General features: G+C 46.0%; 1 protein-coding gene across 1 annotated transcript in view; it reads right to left on the bottom strand.

Moving 5' to 3' along the window:
- The window catches only part of LOC139373407 (protein argonaute-3-like), a 49,059-nt gene that overhangs the window by 23,950 nt on the left and 9,929 nt on the right, over window positions 1-15,180 (bottom strand). Inside the window, exons 2-12 of the mRNA XM_071113871.1 lie at window positions 13,434-13,605; window positions 13,134-13,254; window positions 12,793-13,001; window positions 8,987-9,123; window positions 8,478-8,612; window positions 7,955-8,042; window positions 4,058-4,205; window positions 3,773-3,892; window positions 3,523-3,666; window positions 3,087-3,253; window positions 1,596-1,780 (exon numbers count right to left, since the gene is read on the bottom strand). Coding sequence (XP_070969972.1) covers window positions 1,596-1,780; window positions 3,087-3,253; window positions 3,523-3,666; window positions 3,773-3,892; window positions 4,058-4,205; window positions 7,955-8,042; window positions 8,478-8,612; window positions 8,987-9,123; window positions 12,793-13,001; window positions 13,134-13,254; window positions 13,434-13,605 — 1,626 coding nt within the window. The remainder of the gene's footprint in view (window positions 1-1,595; window positions 1,781-3,086; window positions 3,254-3,522; window positions 3,667-3,772; window positions 3,893-4,057; window positions 4,206-7,954; window positions 8,043-8,477; window positions 8,613-8,986; window positions 9,124-12,792; window positions 13,002-13,133; window positions 13,255-13,433; window positions 13,606-15,180) is intronic.

The following is a 15,180-nucleotide window of genomic DNA, read 5'->3' on the forward strand; positions in this document are numbered from 1 at the left end:
GGACTAAGCACAAACAACATGGATGGTGTATCTTAGCAGAATACTGTGGTAGCCATGCTGGATAAGTGTACCTTGAATTCCAAATAAATCACAGCAAAGCACCCCCACACCATCACACTCCTCCATGCTTAACAGTGGGAACCACACATAAGGAGATCATCTGTTCACCTGCTTTGCGTCGGACATTGACACGGAGGTTAGAACCAAAAATGTCAAATTTTGACTCGACCAAATTACAGATTTCCACCAGTCTAATGCCAAATGTTTGTGTTTCTGGCCCAAACGATTCTCTTCTTCTTATTGGTGTCCTTTGTTTCTTTGCAGAAATTCCACCATGAAGGCCTGATTCACTCAGTCTCCTCTGAACAGTTGATGTTGAGATGCGTATATTACTTGAACTCTGAAGCATTTATTTGGGCTGCAATTTCTGAGGCTGGTAACTCTCTGCAGCAGAGGTAACTCTGGGTCTTCTTTTCCTGTGGCGGTCCTCATGAGAGCCAGTTTCATCATAGCCCTTGATGGTTTTTGTGACTGCACTTGAAGAAACCTTCAAAGTTCTTGAAACTTTCCTGATTGACTGACCTTCATGTCTTAAAGTAATTATGGACTGTCATTTCTGCTTATTTGAGCTGTTCTTGCCATAATATGGACTTGGTCTTTTACCATATAGGGCTATCTTCTGTATACCACCCCTATCTTGTCACAACACAACGGATTGTCTCAAACGCATTAAGAAGGAAAGAAATTTAAACTAACTAACAAGGCACATCTGTTAATTGAAATGCATTCCAGGTGACTACCTCATGAAGCTGCTTGAGAGAATGACAAGAGTGTGTAAAGCTGATATCAAGGCAAAGGATGGCCACTTTGAAGAATCTCAAAATCAACTGTTTGATGACACGTCTCAACATCAAATGTTCAGAGGCGGCTGTGTGAATCAGGCCTTCATGGTTGAATTGCTGCAAAGAAACCCCTACTAAAAGACACCAATAAGAAGAATAGACTTGCTTGGGCCAAGAAAGCAATGGACATTAGACCAGTGGAAATTTGTCCAAATATAAGCTTTTTGGTTCTAACCGCCGTGTCTTTGTGAGATGCAGTGCAGGTGAACGGATGATCTCCGCATGTGTGGTTCCCACCGTGAAGCATGGAGGAGTGTGATGGTGTGGGGGTGCTTTGCTGGTGACAGTCTGATTTATTTGGAATTCAAGGTACACTTAACCAGCATGGCTACCAAAGCATTCTGCAGCGATACGCCATCCCATCTTGTTTGCACTTAGTGGGACTATAATTTGTTTTTCAACAGGACAATGACCCAACACACCTCCAGGCTGTGTAAGGGCTATTTGATCAAGAAGAGTGATGGAGTGCTGCATCAGATGACCTGGCCTCCACAATCACCCGAACTCAACCCAATTGAGATAGTTTGGGATGAGTTGGACCACAGTGATGGAAAAGCAGCCAACAAGTGCTCAGCATATGTGGGAACTCCCTCAAGACTGTTGGAAAACCATTCCAGGTGAAGCTTGTTGAGAGAATGCCAAGCTGTCATCAAAGCAAAGGGTGGCTACTTGAAACAGTGTCTGGGACCGTACCATAGACAGGGGTCTTCCCAGGTAGGATGACGATGATGAGCTGCAGGCCAGCGTAGGTGTTCTTCAGGTGCCTGAACATGGGCTCCACACTGTCTGATCCCTGGGCGTATTTACAGAAACATGGCTGGCCCTGGATGGGCATCCCAGCATCCTTAGAGATCTTACGCAGCTGGTCTGTGAAACCCCTGGAGAGACAGAGGGAAGAAGAGAGAGGATGAGAAGGAGCGAGAGAGATAGAGAGGACGAGGAGACCCAAATAGACGATATGGACGGACACACAGACGAAGCGTGGCAGAAACCAACCCAAATAAATCATACTGTAAAAATATATAAAATGCAACATGTAAAGTGTTGGTCCCATGTTTCATGTACATGAAATAGATGATCCCTGACATTTTCCATAAGCACAAAAAAGCTTATTTCTCTTAAATTTTGTGCACAAATGTATTTCTTCCTCGCCAAGATAATCCATTCACTTGACAGGTGTGGCACATCAAGAAGCTGATTAAAACAGGCCACTCTAAAATGTGCAATTTTGTCAAACACAATGTCACAGATGTCTCAAGTCCTGAGGGAGTGTGTAATTGGCATGCTGGACTGCAGCAATGTACACCAAAGTTGTTGCCAGAGAATTGAATGTTAATTTATCTACCATAAGCTGCCTCCAATGTTGTTTTAGAGAATTTGGCAGTACGTCTAACCAGCCTCACAACCGCAGACCACCTGTAAACACGCAAGTCCAAGACCTCCACATCCAGCTTCTTCCCCTGCTGGATCGTCTGAGACCAGCCACCCAGACAGCTGATGAAACTGTGGGTTTGCACAACCAAAATTCTCCGCGAAGCTTATCTGAGTGCTGGTATGGGCAGCCATAGGCTACGGACAACGAACACAATGGCATTCTATTGTTAGCAATTTGAATGCAGAGATACCGTGATGTAATCCTGAGGCCCATTGTCGTGCCATTCATCCGCCACCATCACGTCACCTCAGCATGAGGTGACGTGTACGACAGCGTGTTCCAGTTCCCGCCAATATCCAGCAACTCTCCCCACAGCCATTGAAGAGTGGGACAACCTTCCACAGGCCACAATCAACAGCCTGATCAACTCTATGCGAAAGATGTGTCACGCAGCATGAGGCAAATGGTGGTCACACCAGATACTGACTGGCATTCTGATCCACACCCCTACCTTTTTACAAGGTATTTGTTACCAACAAATGCATATCTGTGTTCCCAGTCATGTGAAATCCATAAATTAGGGCCCAATTTATTTATTTAAATTGACTGATTTCCTTATATGAACTATATGTAACTCAGTAAAATCGTTACATGTTGCGTATATACTTTTGTTCAGTATAAATATTTTTATGAATATTATGTTATTGCATTGTGCTGAGTATTTAACTGTTGAAACAGAGAACTCTCTGTCTGTGTGTGTTTATGACGTACAAGTATATGTATGCATGTATGAGACAGACAGCACTCACTTGAGGATCTCCTCACGACACTGCCTCTGCGTGGCGAAGCAGGCGATTGCCCACATCTTGATCTCCACCCCAGTGTGGAACTGTTTGCCCCTCATGTCCCACACGCCGTGGCTGGGCGTGGCCACCGTGCGGTTCTGCAAAGACACCACAGGGTTCACCTGCTGGGGCTGCCACACACACACAGAAGGGGGAGAGTATCATTTAATCTATCTAAAAAAAACACTGTCATGCCATTTGTCATAGCCTTCACACAAGAAAAGTATAAATTATTATTTTCACAGAGAAAAACAGAGGTGGGTGAAATGGTGGTAGAGGTTGACAGTTCGTCAAAAGCAACAAAAGTGAAAGAGCCTGGGGCAAGAAAGAGAGATGGTGAAGCTAAATCACAGACATGCACAGAGACATCCAGATGAAGGATGATTTAAAGGGTAGATACCATGAAGTGTTCCGAGCTCGCCCTGCCGCCGTACTGCAGCCCGGGGGCTGGCAGCACACGGCCCGTCACCTGCGCCATCTCGTCACGCACGCGGAACTGGAACTCCTGGACGAACGGGTCCACCTCATAGTTCGCACTCCGCACCTGGACATAGAGAGGGGAATGATAGAGGAGGAGGATATAGGGAGGGGTAGTAGCAAAACAGGAAATCATTAGTTTGGTGGTGGTTGAGACAGTACACCATACTCACCAGCCTGCTGATCTCCTCCTGTCTGTCTGGGGCAGAGCGGGCCGTGGCTTTGATCATGGTGGACGTCTGGTTATCAGTGAGTTTTTTAATACAACGCTGGCCAGCTACTATGTTGCACACCTGCAAGGAGACATAGAATGTGAGTTAAAGTAATTTAATACAGTAGAGAGCCGTATTGGTACAGCTTTATGCTTAGGGCCCGGAGTTATCCTGAGCAGATGATCTGACCAGGAAAGACAATCATTCAGGGCTCTACAAAGAGCCAATACTATTATTGGTACTCACCTCCAGGGGCAGATAGGTGTGTTTCTGCTCCTGCCCCACCTGGAGGCAGGGGAGGTGGGGGTACTTCAGCTGCAGGCTGTACTTCTCTCTGAAGTACTGGGCCACCGTGCGCTCCACTGTCTGACCATTCTCCAGCTGCAGGGGGAACCTGGGGGTTCAGAGAGGAGAAACATGGAGTTTTGTCTAGTTTCCATGTTCAACTCTTAGGGGTGGTTTCTCTGGACACAGGTTAAGCGAAGTCCTTGACCAAAAAGCATATTGAATGGAGATTCTCCATTAAGCTTGCTTTTTAGACCAGGACTAGACTTAATCCATCACGACTGGTCTGCCGACGTAATCGTCCGATGTGGCTTCAACAGGCTTTTCCGTTGCGATGTCGCGGAAGACCCATCCACTAGCCCCGGCCCGCTAGCTTTCTGAATGCCGTCGTTTCCCGTTCGCCTAGCGTAATAGCAACTACCGAACGGCTCCCAGACGCACCCATTGCTGCTCATTGGACCCTATGATCACTCGGCGACACAGCTGATGTACTGCGTTAGTGAATAGTCCAGCAGGCCTCTGTTTATCTGTCGGCCCCAGCCACGAACTCAGGTCCTGTGCGTACCTAACTGACCCTCTCTGCTCATTCATCGCCATTTACCCGTTGTCTTAGCGATCCTGATCAACACCCATGACTGCTTTATGCCTCTCTCTAATGTCAATATGCCTTGTCTACTGCTGTCTCGGTTAGTACTTATTGTTTTATTTAACTGTAGAGCCCCCAGTCCCGCTCAACATGCCTTAGATAGCTCTTTTGTCCCACCACCCACACATGTTGAGACCTCACCTGGCGCCTCCAGAGATGCAATCTCTCTCATCGTGACTCAACGCCTAGGCTTACCTCCACTGTACACACATCCTACCATACCATTGTCTGTACATTATGCCCTGAATCTATTCTACCATGCTCAGAAATCTGCTCCAGCGCACTAGACGACCAGTTCTTATAGCCTTTAGCCATACCCATATTCTACTCCTCCTCTGGTGATGTAGAGGTGAATCCAGGCCCTGTAGCCCTCAGTACCACACCTATTTCCCAGGTGCTCTCATTTGTTGACTTCTGAAACCGTAAAAGCCTTGGTTTCATGCATGTTAACATCAGAAGCCTCCTCCCTAAGTTTGTTTTATTCACTGCTTTAGCACACTCCGCCAACCCTGATGTCCTATCCGTGTCTGAATCCTGGCTTAGGAAGACCACCAACAATTCTGAAATTTCCATCACCAACGACAACATCCGTCAAGATAGAACTGCCAAAGGGGAGGGAGTTGCAATCTACTGCAGAGATAGCCTGCAGAGTTCTGTCGTTCTACCCAGGTCTGTACCCAAACAATTCGAGCTTCTACTTTTAAAAATCCATCTCTCTACAAATAAGTCTCTCACTGTTGCCGCTTGTTAAAGACACCCAGCTGTGGACTGGACACCATATGTGAATTAATTGCCCCCCATTTATCTTCAGAGTTCGTGCTGTTAGGTGACCTAAACTGGGATATGCTTAACACCCCGGCCGTCCTACAATCTAAACTAGAAGCCCTCAATCTCACACAAATTATCAAGGAACCTACCAGGTACAACCCTAAATCCGTAAACACGGGCACCCTCAGAGATATTATCCTGACCAACTTGCCCTCTAAATACATCTCTGCCATCTTCAACCAGGACCTCAGCGATCACTGCCTCATTGCCTGCGTCCGTAATGGGCCCACGGTCAAACGACCACCCCTCATCACTGTCAAACGCCCCCTAAAACACAGGCCTATCTAATCGACCTGGTCCAGGTATCCTGGAAGGATACTGACCTCATCCCATCAGTGTGTATTCTTTAAAAGCGCTTTCCTCCCCATCTTAAATAAGCATGCCCCATTCAAAAAATGTAGAACTAAGAACAGATATAGCCCTTGGTTTACTCCACTGTCCTTGACCAGCACAAAAACATCTTGTGGCGTACTGCATTAGCATCGAATAGCCCCCGCGATACGCAACTTTTCAGGGAAGTTAGGAACCAATATACACAGTCAGTTTGAAAAAGCTAGCCTTTGCTTTCCTAACAGAAATTTGCATCCTGTAGCACAAATTCCAAAAGGTTTTGGGAAACTAAAGTCCATGGAGAATAAGAACACCTCCTCCCAGCTGCCCACTTCACCGAGGCTAGGAAACACTGTCACCACCGATAAAATCTACAATAATGGAAAATTTCAATAAGCATTTTTCTACGGGTGGCATTGCTTTCCACCTGGCTGCCTTTAACCCGGCCAACAGCTTTGCAACACCCGCGGCAACTTGCCCAAACCACCCCGCTTCTCCTTTACCTAAATCCAGATAGCTGATGTTCTGAAAGAGCTGCAAAATCTGGACCCCTACAAATCAGCTGGGCTCTCTTTTTTTTAAATTATCTAATTACTAATAGGCTAATTACTAGCCTGTTCAACCCCTCTTTCATATCATCTGAGATCCCTAAAGATTGGAAAGCTGCCTCGGTCATCCCCCTCTTCAAAGGGGGAGACACTAGACCCAAACGGTTATTGACCTATATCGATCCTGCCCTGCCTTTCTAAAATCTTCGAAATCCAAGTTAAACAGATCACCGACCATTTCGAATCCCATCGTACATTCTCCACTATGTAATCTGGTTTCTGAGCTGGTCATGGGTGCACCTCAGCCACGCTCAAGGTCCTAAACGATATCATAAACGCCATCAATAAAAGAGTACTGTGCAGCCGTCTTCATCGACCTGGCCAAGGCATTCGACTCTGTCAGTCAGCGCATTCTTATCGGCAGACTCAATAGCCTTGGTTTCTCAAATGACTTCCTCGCCTGGTTCACCAACTACTTCTCAGATAGAGTTCAGTGTGCCAAATCGGAGGGCCTGTTGTCCGGACCTCTGGCAGTATCTATTGGGGTGCCACAGGGTTCAAATCTCAGGCAGACTTTCTTCTCTGTATATATCAATGATGTCGCTCTTGCTGCTGGTGATTCTCTGATCCACTTCTATGCAGACAACACCATTCTGTATACATCTGGCCCTTCTTTGGACATTGTGTTAACTAACCTCCAAACAAGCTTCAATGCTATACAACACTCCTTCTGTAGCCTCCGCCAATGACTGGAACGAATTGCAAAAGTCACTGAAGCTGTAGACTTATCTCCCTCACTAACTTTAAGCTTCAGCTGTCAGAGCAGCTGACTGATCACTGCAGCTGTACACAGCCCATCTAACTACCTCATCCCCATATCGTTATTTATTTTTGCTCTTTTGCACCCCAGTATTTCTACTTGCACATCATCATCATCATCTGCACATCTATCACTCCAGTGTTTAATTGCTAAATTGTAATTACTACGCTACTATGGCCTATTTATTGCCTTACCTCCCTAATCTTACTACATTTGCACACACTGCACATAGATTTTTATATTGTGTTATTGACTGTACGTTTGTTTATCCCATATGTAACTCTGTGTTGTTGTTTTTGTCACACTGATTTGCTTTATCTTGGCCAGGTCACAGTTGTAAATGAGAACTTGTTCTCAACTGGCCTACCTGGTTAAATAAATAAAGGTGAAATAAACAAATAAACAGAAACATTCTGTATCCAGGAAGCTGCCCATTAGTCCAATTTAGAGGCAATTCAAGGCTTCGGTTCAGGCTGTGTCAGAGTTAACCTACATTGTAATATTTGAAATGTTATCCAGAGCAACTTACAGGAGCAATCAGGGTTAAGTGCCTTGCTTAAGAGCATATTGACAGATTTTTCACCTAGTCAGCTTGGGGATTTGGTTACTGGGCCAACGTTCTTAATTTCTGGTCTGCCTGCCGCCAAACTACACATATCCCTGTCTCTCTGTGTATAGGTACTCACGTCTGGTGGCTGGCAGGGCGGCGGGTCACGTTACACACTCTGTACTTCCTCCGCATCGTCCCGCAGTGGGTCACTTCCACCTTCAGACCTGGACACAGCAAAGGAAGGAGGAGGTGCATATGTTTGAGAAGAACTATTCATCGAAAATTAATTATGGCCCTAATCTATGTATTTTACATAACTGGGCAGGGGTGCAGTCCCGCTCCCAAGTGGGTGTGCCTATGCCCTCCCAAGCCCACCCATGGCTGCGCCCATGCCCAGTTATGTGAAATCCATAGATTAGGGTCTAATGAATTTATTTCAATTGTTGAGCTTATATTTTTGTTCAGTATAAAACGATTCAACAATACAGAAAGGAGTGAATGAACTATCACAATACCAATATCCCTACAACCAAAACAAATGACAAAAACATTAGTCCTGGAATTCAATAGTGATGCAAGGAGTCTAGCAGTGTGTTCCATTAAAGTATTAGTTAGCATTCTTGTTCCTGGCGTGGTGGTGGTGACGTCACTCTGCATACCTTTGATCTCTTTGGTGAACTTGACCCTGTGGGAGTCGGTGAGGGGCCGGGGCTGCTCGTCTATGTTGTGGATGTCCAGGACCTCGCACATGAACTGGATCACCGGCTGGGCCTTGTAGAAAGCCGTGGCCGATACTACAGAGGAGAAGTGGTCAAATTAAAATAAGGTACTTGAATGCGGCTTAGGATCCATGTTATGATAGTCAACAACCAAATTCAAAGAGCAAGAGTTGGAATATGTACATTTTTAAAAAAATCAGTAACTTCGAATGTAGCTAAGGATCAAATTCTGAGTATAAGTGTGAGGGATAGGCTGTATTCTATATCATTTGGACCAATCAAAGACATGACTGACTAAACAAAATGCAACTAAACACAGACATCAGAGACTGACTGAGATGCTACAACATTGTCATCCAGACAATGTGGAAAGAAACAAGTCCCTGCCACCACTGAAGAATACGTTATTATTGTCGATGTTCCTGACAGTCAAGGGAAAAGGCCCTCACCGTCAATGTTGAGCATCATCTTCCACATGGCGGGCCGCACCGACTGGTGGAAGCCGAACCACACCTCCCTACCCCCGCCCAGGGGATGATCGTAACCCTCTGGTGCGGAGAAGAAGGAGCGCCCCACTGGGGTGTACCTGGGGAGAAGAGGGGGTCACCTTTCACAGCCAGAAAATGTATTGAATTACTCAACTCATGTTTTATTCAAGACATAGCTTCATTAGGTTGTATATATTTTCTAAAAGAATCAATACTATAAACTACTACTATTCTGAACTATGAGTGTTGATAAATACACACAACCAACAGAACATCTGGAAAAACACAGCAAAGAGCTTCTGACAGCAGTTCTATAGTACATGAACACTCCTAGGCCCATACAGACGGAACCCCACTAATCTACCGACGGAAACGCACAGGGTGGCTAAAAACCGACCTCCATCTTATGCTAGCTTGCTACCCATGGCTCGGCTAGCTGTCTGAATCGCCGTGACCCCAACCAACCTCACTACTCACTGGACCCTTATGATAACTCGGTTAAGCATGCCTCTCCTTAATGTCAATATGCCTTGTCCATTGCTGTTCTGGTTAGTGTTATTGGCTTATTTCCCTGTAGAGCCTCTAGCCCTGCTCATTATACCTTATCCAACCATTCAGTTCCACCACCCACACATGCGATGACATCACCTGGTTTCAATGATGTTTCTAGAGACAATATCTCTTTCATCATCACTCAATGCCTAGGTTTACCTCCACTGTGTTCACATCCTACCATACCTTTGTCTGTACATTATACCTTGAAGCTATTTTATCGCCCCCAGAAACCTCCTTTTACTCTCTGTTCCGGACAATCTAGACGACCAATTCTCATAGCTTTTAGCCGTACCCTTTTCCTACTCTGTTCCTCTGGTGATGTAGAGGTTAATCCAGGCCCTATAGTGCCTAGCGCCACTCCTATTCCCCAGGTGCTCTCATTTGTTGACTTCTGTAACCGTAAAAGCCTTGGTTTCATGCATGTTAACATTAGAAGCCTCCTCCCCAAGTTTGTTTTATTCACAGCTTTAGCACCCTTCGCCAACCCTGATGTCTTAGCCATGTCTGAATCCTGGCTTAAGAAGACCACCAATAACTCTGAAATTTCCATCCCGAACTATAACATTTGCCGACAAGATAGAACTGCCAAAGGGGACGGGGTTGCAATCTACTGCAGAGATAGCCTGCAGAGTTCTGTTCTACTATCCAGGTCTGTACCCAAACAATTTAAACTAATTTGAACTAATTTTAAAAATCCACCCCTCTAAAAACAAGCCTCTCACCGTTGCCGCTTGCTATAGACCACCCTTAGCCCCCAGCTGTGCTCTGGATACCATATGTGAAAAGATTGCCCCCCATCTATCTTCAGAGCTCGTGCTGCTAAGTGACCTAAACTGTGACTTGCTTAACACCCCGGCCGTCCTACAATCTAAGCTTGATGCCCTCAATCTCACACAAATTATCAATGAACCTACCAGGTACAACCCCAAAGCCGTAAACACGGGCACCCTCATATATATCATCCTAACCAACTTGCCCTCTAAATACACCTCTGCTGTTTTCAACCAAGATCTCAGCAATCACTGCCTCATTGCCTGCATCCGTAATGGGTCAGCGGTCAAACGACCTCCACTCATCACTGTCAAGCGCTCCCTGAAACACTGTGAAATGCAACTTTTCAGGGAAGTTAGAAACCAACATACACAGGCGGTTAGAAAAGCCAAGGCTAGCTTTTTCAAGCAGAAATTTGCTTCCTGCAACACAAACTCAAAAAAGTCCTGGGACATTGTAAAGTCCATGGAAAATAAGAACACCTCCTCCCAGCTGCCCACTGCACTGAGGATAGGAAACTCTGTCACCACCGATAAATCCACTATAATTGAGAATTTCAATAAGCATTTTTCTACGGTTGGCCATGCTTTCCGCCTGGCCACCCCTACCCAAGTCAACAGCACTGCACTCCCCCACAGCAACTCACCCAAGCCTTCCCCATTTCTCCTTCTCCCAAATCGAGTCAGCTGATGTTCTGAAAGAGCTGCAAAATCTGGACCCTCACAAATCAGCCGTGCTAGACAATCTGGACCCCTTCTTTCTAAAATTATCTGCCGAAATTGTTGCAACCCCTATTACTAGCCTGTTCAACCTCTATTTCGTGTCGCCTTAGATTCCCAAAGATTGGAAAGCAGCTGTGGTCATCCCCCTCTTCACAGGGGGAGACACTCTAGACCCAAACTGCTACAGACCTATATCAATCCTACCCTGCCTTTCTAAGGTCTTCGAAAGCCAAGGTCCTAAACGATATCTTAACCATCAATAAGAAACAATACTGTGCAGCCGTATTCATTGACTCTGTGAATCACCACATCGGCAGACTCGATAGCCTTGGTTTCTCAAATGATTGCCTCGCCTGGTTCACCAACTACTTCTCTGATAGAGTTCAGTGGGTCAAATCGGAGGGCCTGTTGTCCAGGCCTCTGGCAGTCTCTATGGGGGTGCCACAGGGTTCAATTATTGGGCCGACTCTCTTCTCTGTATACATCAATGATGTCTTTCTTGCTGCTGGTGAGTCTCTGGTCCACCGCTATGCAGAAAACACTATTCTGTATACCTCTGGCCCTTCGTTGAACACTGTTAACAACCCTCCAGATGAGCTTCAATGCCATACAACTCTCCTTCCGTGGCCTTCAACTGCTCTTAAATGCAAGTAAAACTAAATGCATGCTCTTCAACCGATCGCTGCCTGCACCTGCCCGCTCGTCCAGCATCACTACTCTGGACGGTTCTGACTTAGAATATGTGGACAACTACAAATACCTAGGTGTCTGGTTAGACTGTAAACTCTCCTTCCAGAATCCAAAGTTAAATCTAGAATTGGCTTCCTATTTCACAAAAAAGCATCCTTCACTCATGCTGCCAAACATGCCCTCGTAAAACTGACCATCTTACCGATCCTCGACTTCGGTGATGTCATTTACAAAATAGCCTCCAACACCCTACTCAACAAATTGGATGCAGTCAATCACAGTGCCATCCGTTTTGTCACCAAAACCCCATATACTACCCACCACTGCGACCTGTACGTTCTCGTTGGCTGGCCCTCGCTTCATACTCGTCGCCAAACCCACTGGCTCCAGGTCATCTACAAGACCCTGCTAGGTAAAGTCCCGCCTTATCTCTGCTCGCTGGTCACCATAGCTGCACCCATAGCACGCGTTCCAGCAGGTGTATCTCACTGGTCACCCCCAAAGCCAATTCCTCTTTTGGCCGCCTCTCCTTCCAGTTCACTGCTGCCAATGACTGGAACGAACTACAAAAATCTCTGAAACTGGAAACACATCTCCCTCACTAGCTTTAAGCACCAGCTGTCAGAGCAGCTCACAGATCACTGCATCTAGCCCATCTATAAATAGCCCAAACAACTACCTTTTCCCCTACTGTATTTATTTATTTTGCTCCTTTGCACCTCAGTATTTCTACTTTGCACACTCATCTACTGTCAAATCTACCATTCCAGTGTTTTAATTGCTATATTGTATTTACTTCGCCACCATGGCCTTTTTTTGCCTTTACCTCCCTTTTCTCACCTCATTTGCTCACATTGTATATAGACTGTATTATTGACTGTATGTTTGTTTATTCCATGTGTAACTCTGTGTTGTTGTTTGTGTCGAACTGCTTTGCTTTATCTTCGCTAGGTCTTCACAGTTGTAAATGAGAACTTGTTCTCAACTTGCCTACCTATAATAAATAAAGTGAAAACTGTAATGACTCACTTCATGGAGGGCAGGTGTCGCAGCACCACGTCCACAGCGTGTACAGGGTTGGTGCTGATGGGCTTGTCCAGCTCCAAGGGCTCAGGCATGGTGCGCCCTGTCAGGACCTCATGCAGCATGTGCCAGCTGACTAGCGACACAAACCTGATGGACACTTTGAAGGGGCGATCCTTACCCCCCTCCCCTGGCAGGGTGACGTCCAGATCCACCTGAGAAGAATATAGATAGAAGTTCAAGCTATGGCAACTCAATGAATCACCAGAACACCCATCTGACATTCAATATGGTAAATTACACTACAAATGTTATTGTGTGTGTGTGTGTGTGCGCGCGCATCTCACCCCTGCTGTGGCGACTGGTAGGGGGTTGGCTGTATAGAGACTCCTCTTCCCATCGTAGACTGGCCTTCGGTCCCCAAAGATGGTCACCTTGAAGTGCTTCACCATGGAGTCCACCACCTCCCTATAGGGGCACCAGAGAGACAAATATATCGACACTCCAGCACTGATCCATAATGTAAAGTGATGCCGAGTACAGTTTATGTGATCAAATGAAAGCTCTGCAGCCAGTTTGTGTTGTTTTGAGAATGTTCATGCAGACACATAGGAGTTTGTGGGTTTGATTCAGCGCAGCTTGTTTACCTGTTGACGCGACGCGGGCACTTCTCGGGATTGATGTCTACTTCATAGAGGTAGACGTCCATCTTGGGGATATCCACCTGGAAGCAGTTGGCCAGCAGCTTGATGGGCTTCCCCATAGTGCCAAAGCCAGGCCGCCGTGGCACTGAGAACAGGGCCTGGGCCCCAACATCTCCTAGAGAGAGAGAGGAGAGGAGTGAGAATTCTCCTGACTAACAAACTTTTTTGGAGAGATTAGTATGGGTGTGCCAGCCACACTACACCCATACTCTACCACAGCCTCGTCGAAAACTACTCCGGTAATCATGACGTCACAAAACCACACACACTACCCACACTTACAACTCAGATGAGCCGCACACACACAAAAAACATGACACTAGCGCAGTTGGCGAATGATTCGTTTTTTTTGAACTACTCTTTCTACTGACTCGAGAAAGTCATGGTTTGTATTTCTGAGTGACTTGTTAATTGTAGTCATTCGTTTGACCTGCTGGCCACAATGAATTCTACAACAGGATTAGCACGCGCTCCTCCGGTGACTCAGGAGAGGTGATCCGACCAAGAAATGCCTGTTATATGTGCACAGGCAAAATATACTGAACAAAAATATAAAAACGCAACATGCAAGGTTATCTTCTTTACAGAAATGTTTGACAATCTACTAGGATCGGTGGAATACATGTTGGCTTATAGAGCAAAACCTATTCTGACTTATAGAGCAAAACCTATTCTGGGTGCCAGAGTAAAAGTATTGTAGGGAATACTCAGTAGGGTCTGTAGAATGTACACAAAACAAAAATATAAACGCAACATGTAAAGTGTTGGTCCCATGTTTCATAAGCTAAAATAATAAGACCCCAGAAATGTTCCATATGCACAAAAAGCTTATTTCTCTAATTTGTTTACATCCCCAGCCTCTCAACTGCAGACTACATGTAACCACACCAGCCCATGACCTCCACATCTGGCTTCTTCACCTGCGGGCTCGTCTGAGACCAACCAATATCCAGCAACCTGACAGCTGATTAAACTGTGGGTTTTCCAAACTGAAGAATTTCTACACAAACTGTCCTAAACTCAGGGAAGCTCATCTAAATGCTTGTAGTTCGCACCAGGGTCTTGACCAGACTGCAATTTGGCAGCATACCCGACTTTAGTGGGCAAATGCTCACCTTCGATGGCCACTGGCAGGCTGAAAAAGTGTGCTCTTCACAGATCAATCCCGGTTTCAACTGTACCGGGCAGATGGCAGACAGCGTGTGTGGCGTCGTGTGAGAGTGCAGTTTGCCGATGTCAACATTGTGAACAGAGTGCCCCACGGTGGCAGTGGGGTTATGGTATGGGCAGGCATAAGCTACGGACAACGAATACAATTGCATTTTATCAATGGCAATTTGAATGCACAGAGATACCATGACGAAATCCTGAGGCCCATTGGCGTGCCATTCATCCGCCGCCATCACCTCATGTTTCAGCATAATAATGCACGGCCCCATGTCACAAGGATCTGTACACAATCCCTGGAAGCTGAAAATATCCCAGTTCTTCCATGGCCTGCATACTCACCAGACGTCACCCATTGAGCATGTTTGGGATGCTCTGGATCGACATGGACGACAGCGTGTTACAGTTCCCGCCAATATCCAGCAACTTCGCACGCTGCATGAGGCAAATGGTGGTCACACCAGATAATAAACTTGTTTTCTGATCCACGCCCCTACCTTTTTATTTTAAGGTATCTCTGACC

The sequence above is a fragment of the Oncorhynchus clarkii genome, chromosome 18, assembly GCF_045791955.1.
Source record: "Oncorhynchus clarkii lewisi isolate Uvic-CL-2024 chromosome 18, UVic_Ocla_1.0, whole genome shotgun sequence".
In the NCBI taxonomy this organism is placed as follows: domain Eukaryota; kingdom Metazoa; phylum Chordata; class Actinopteri; order Salmoniformes; family Salmonidae; genus Oncorhynchus; species Oncorhynchus clarkii.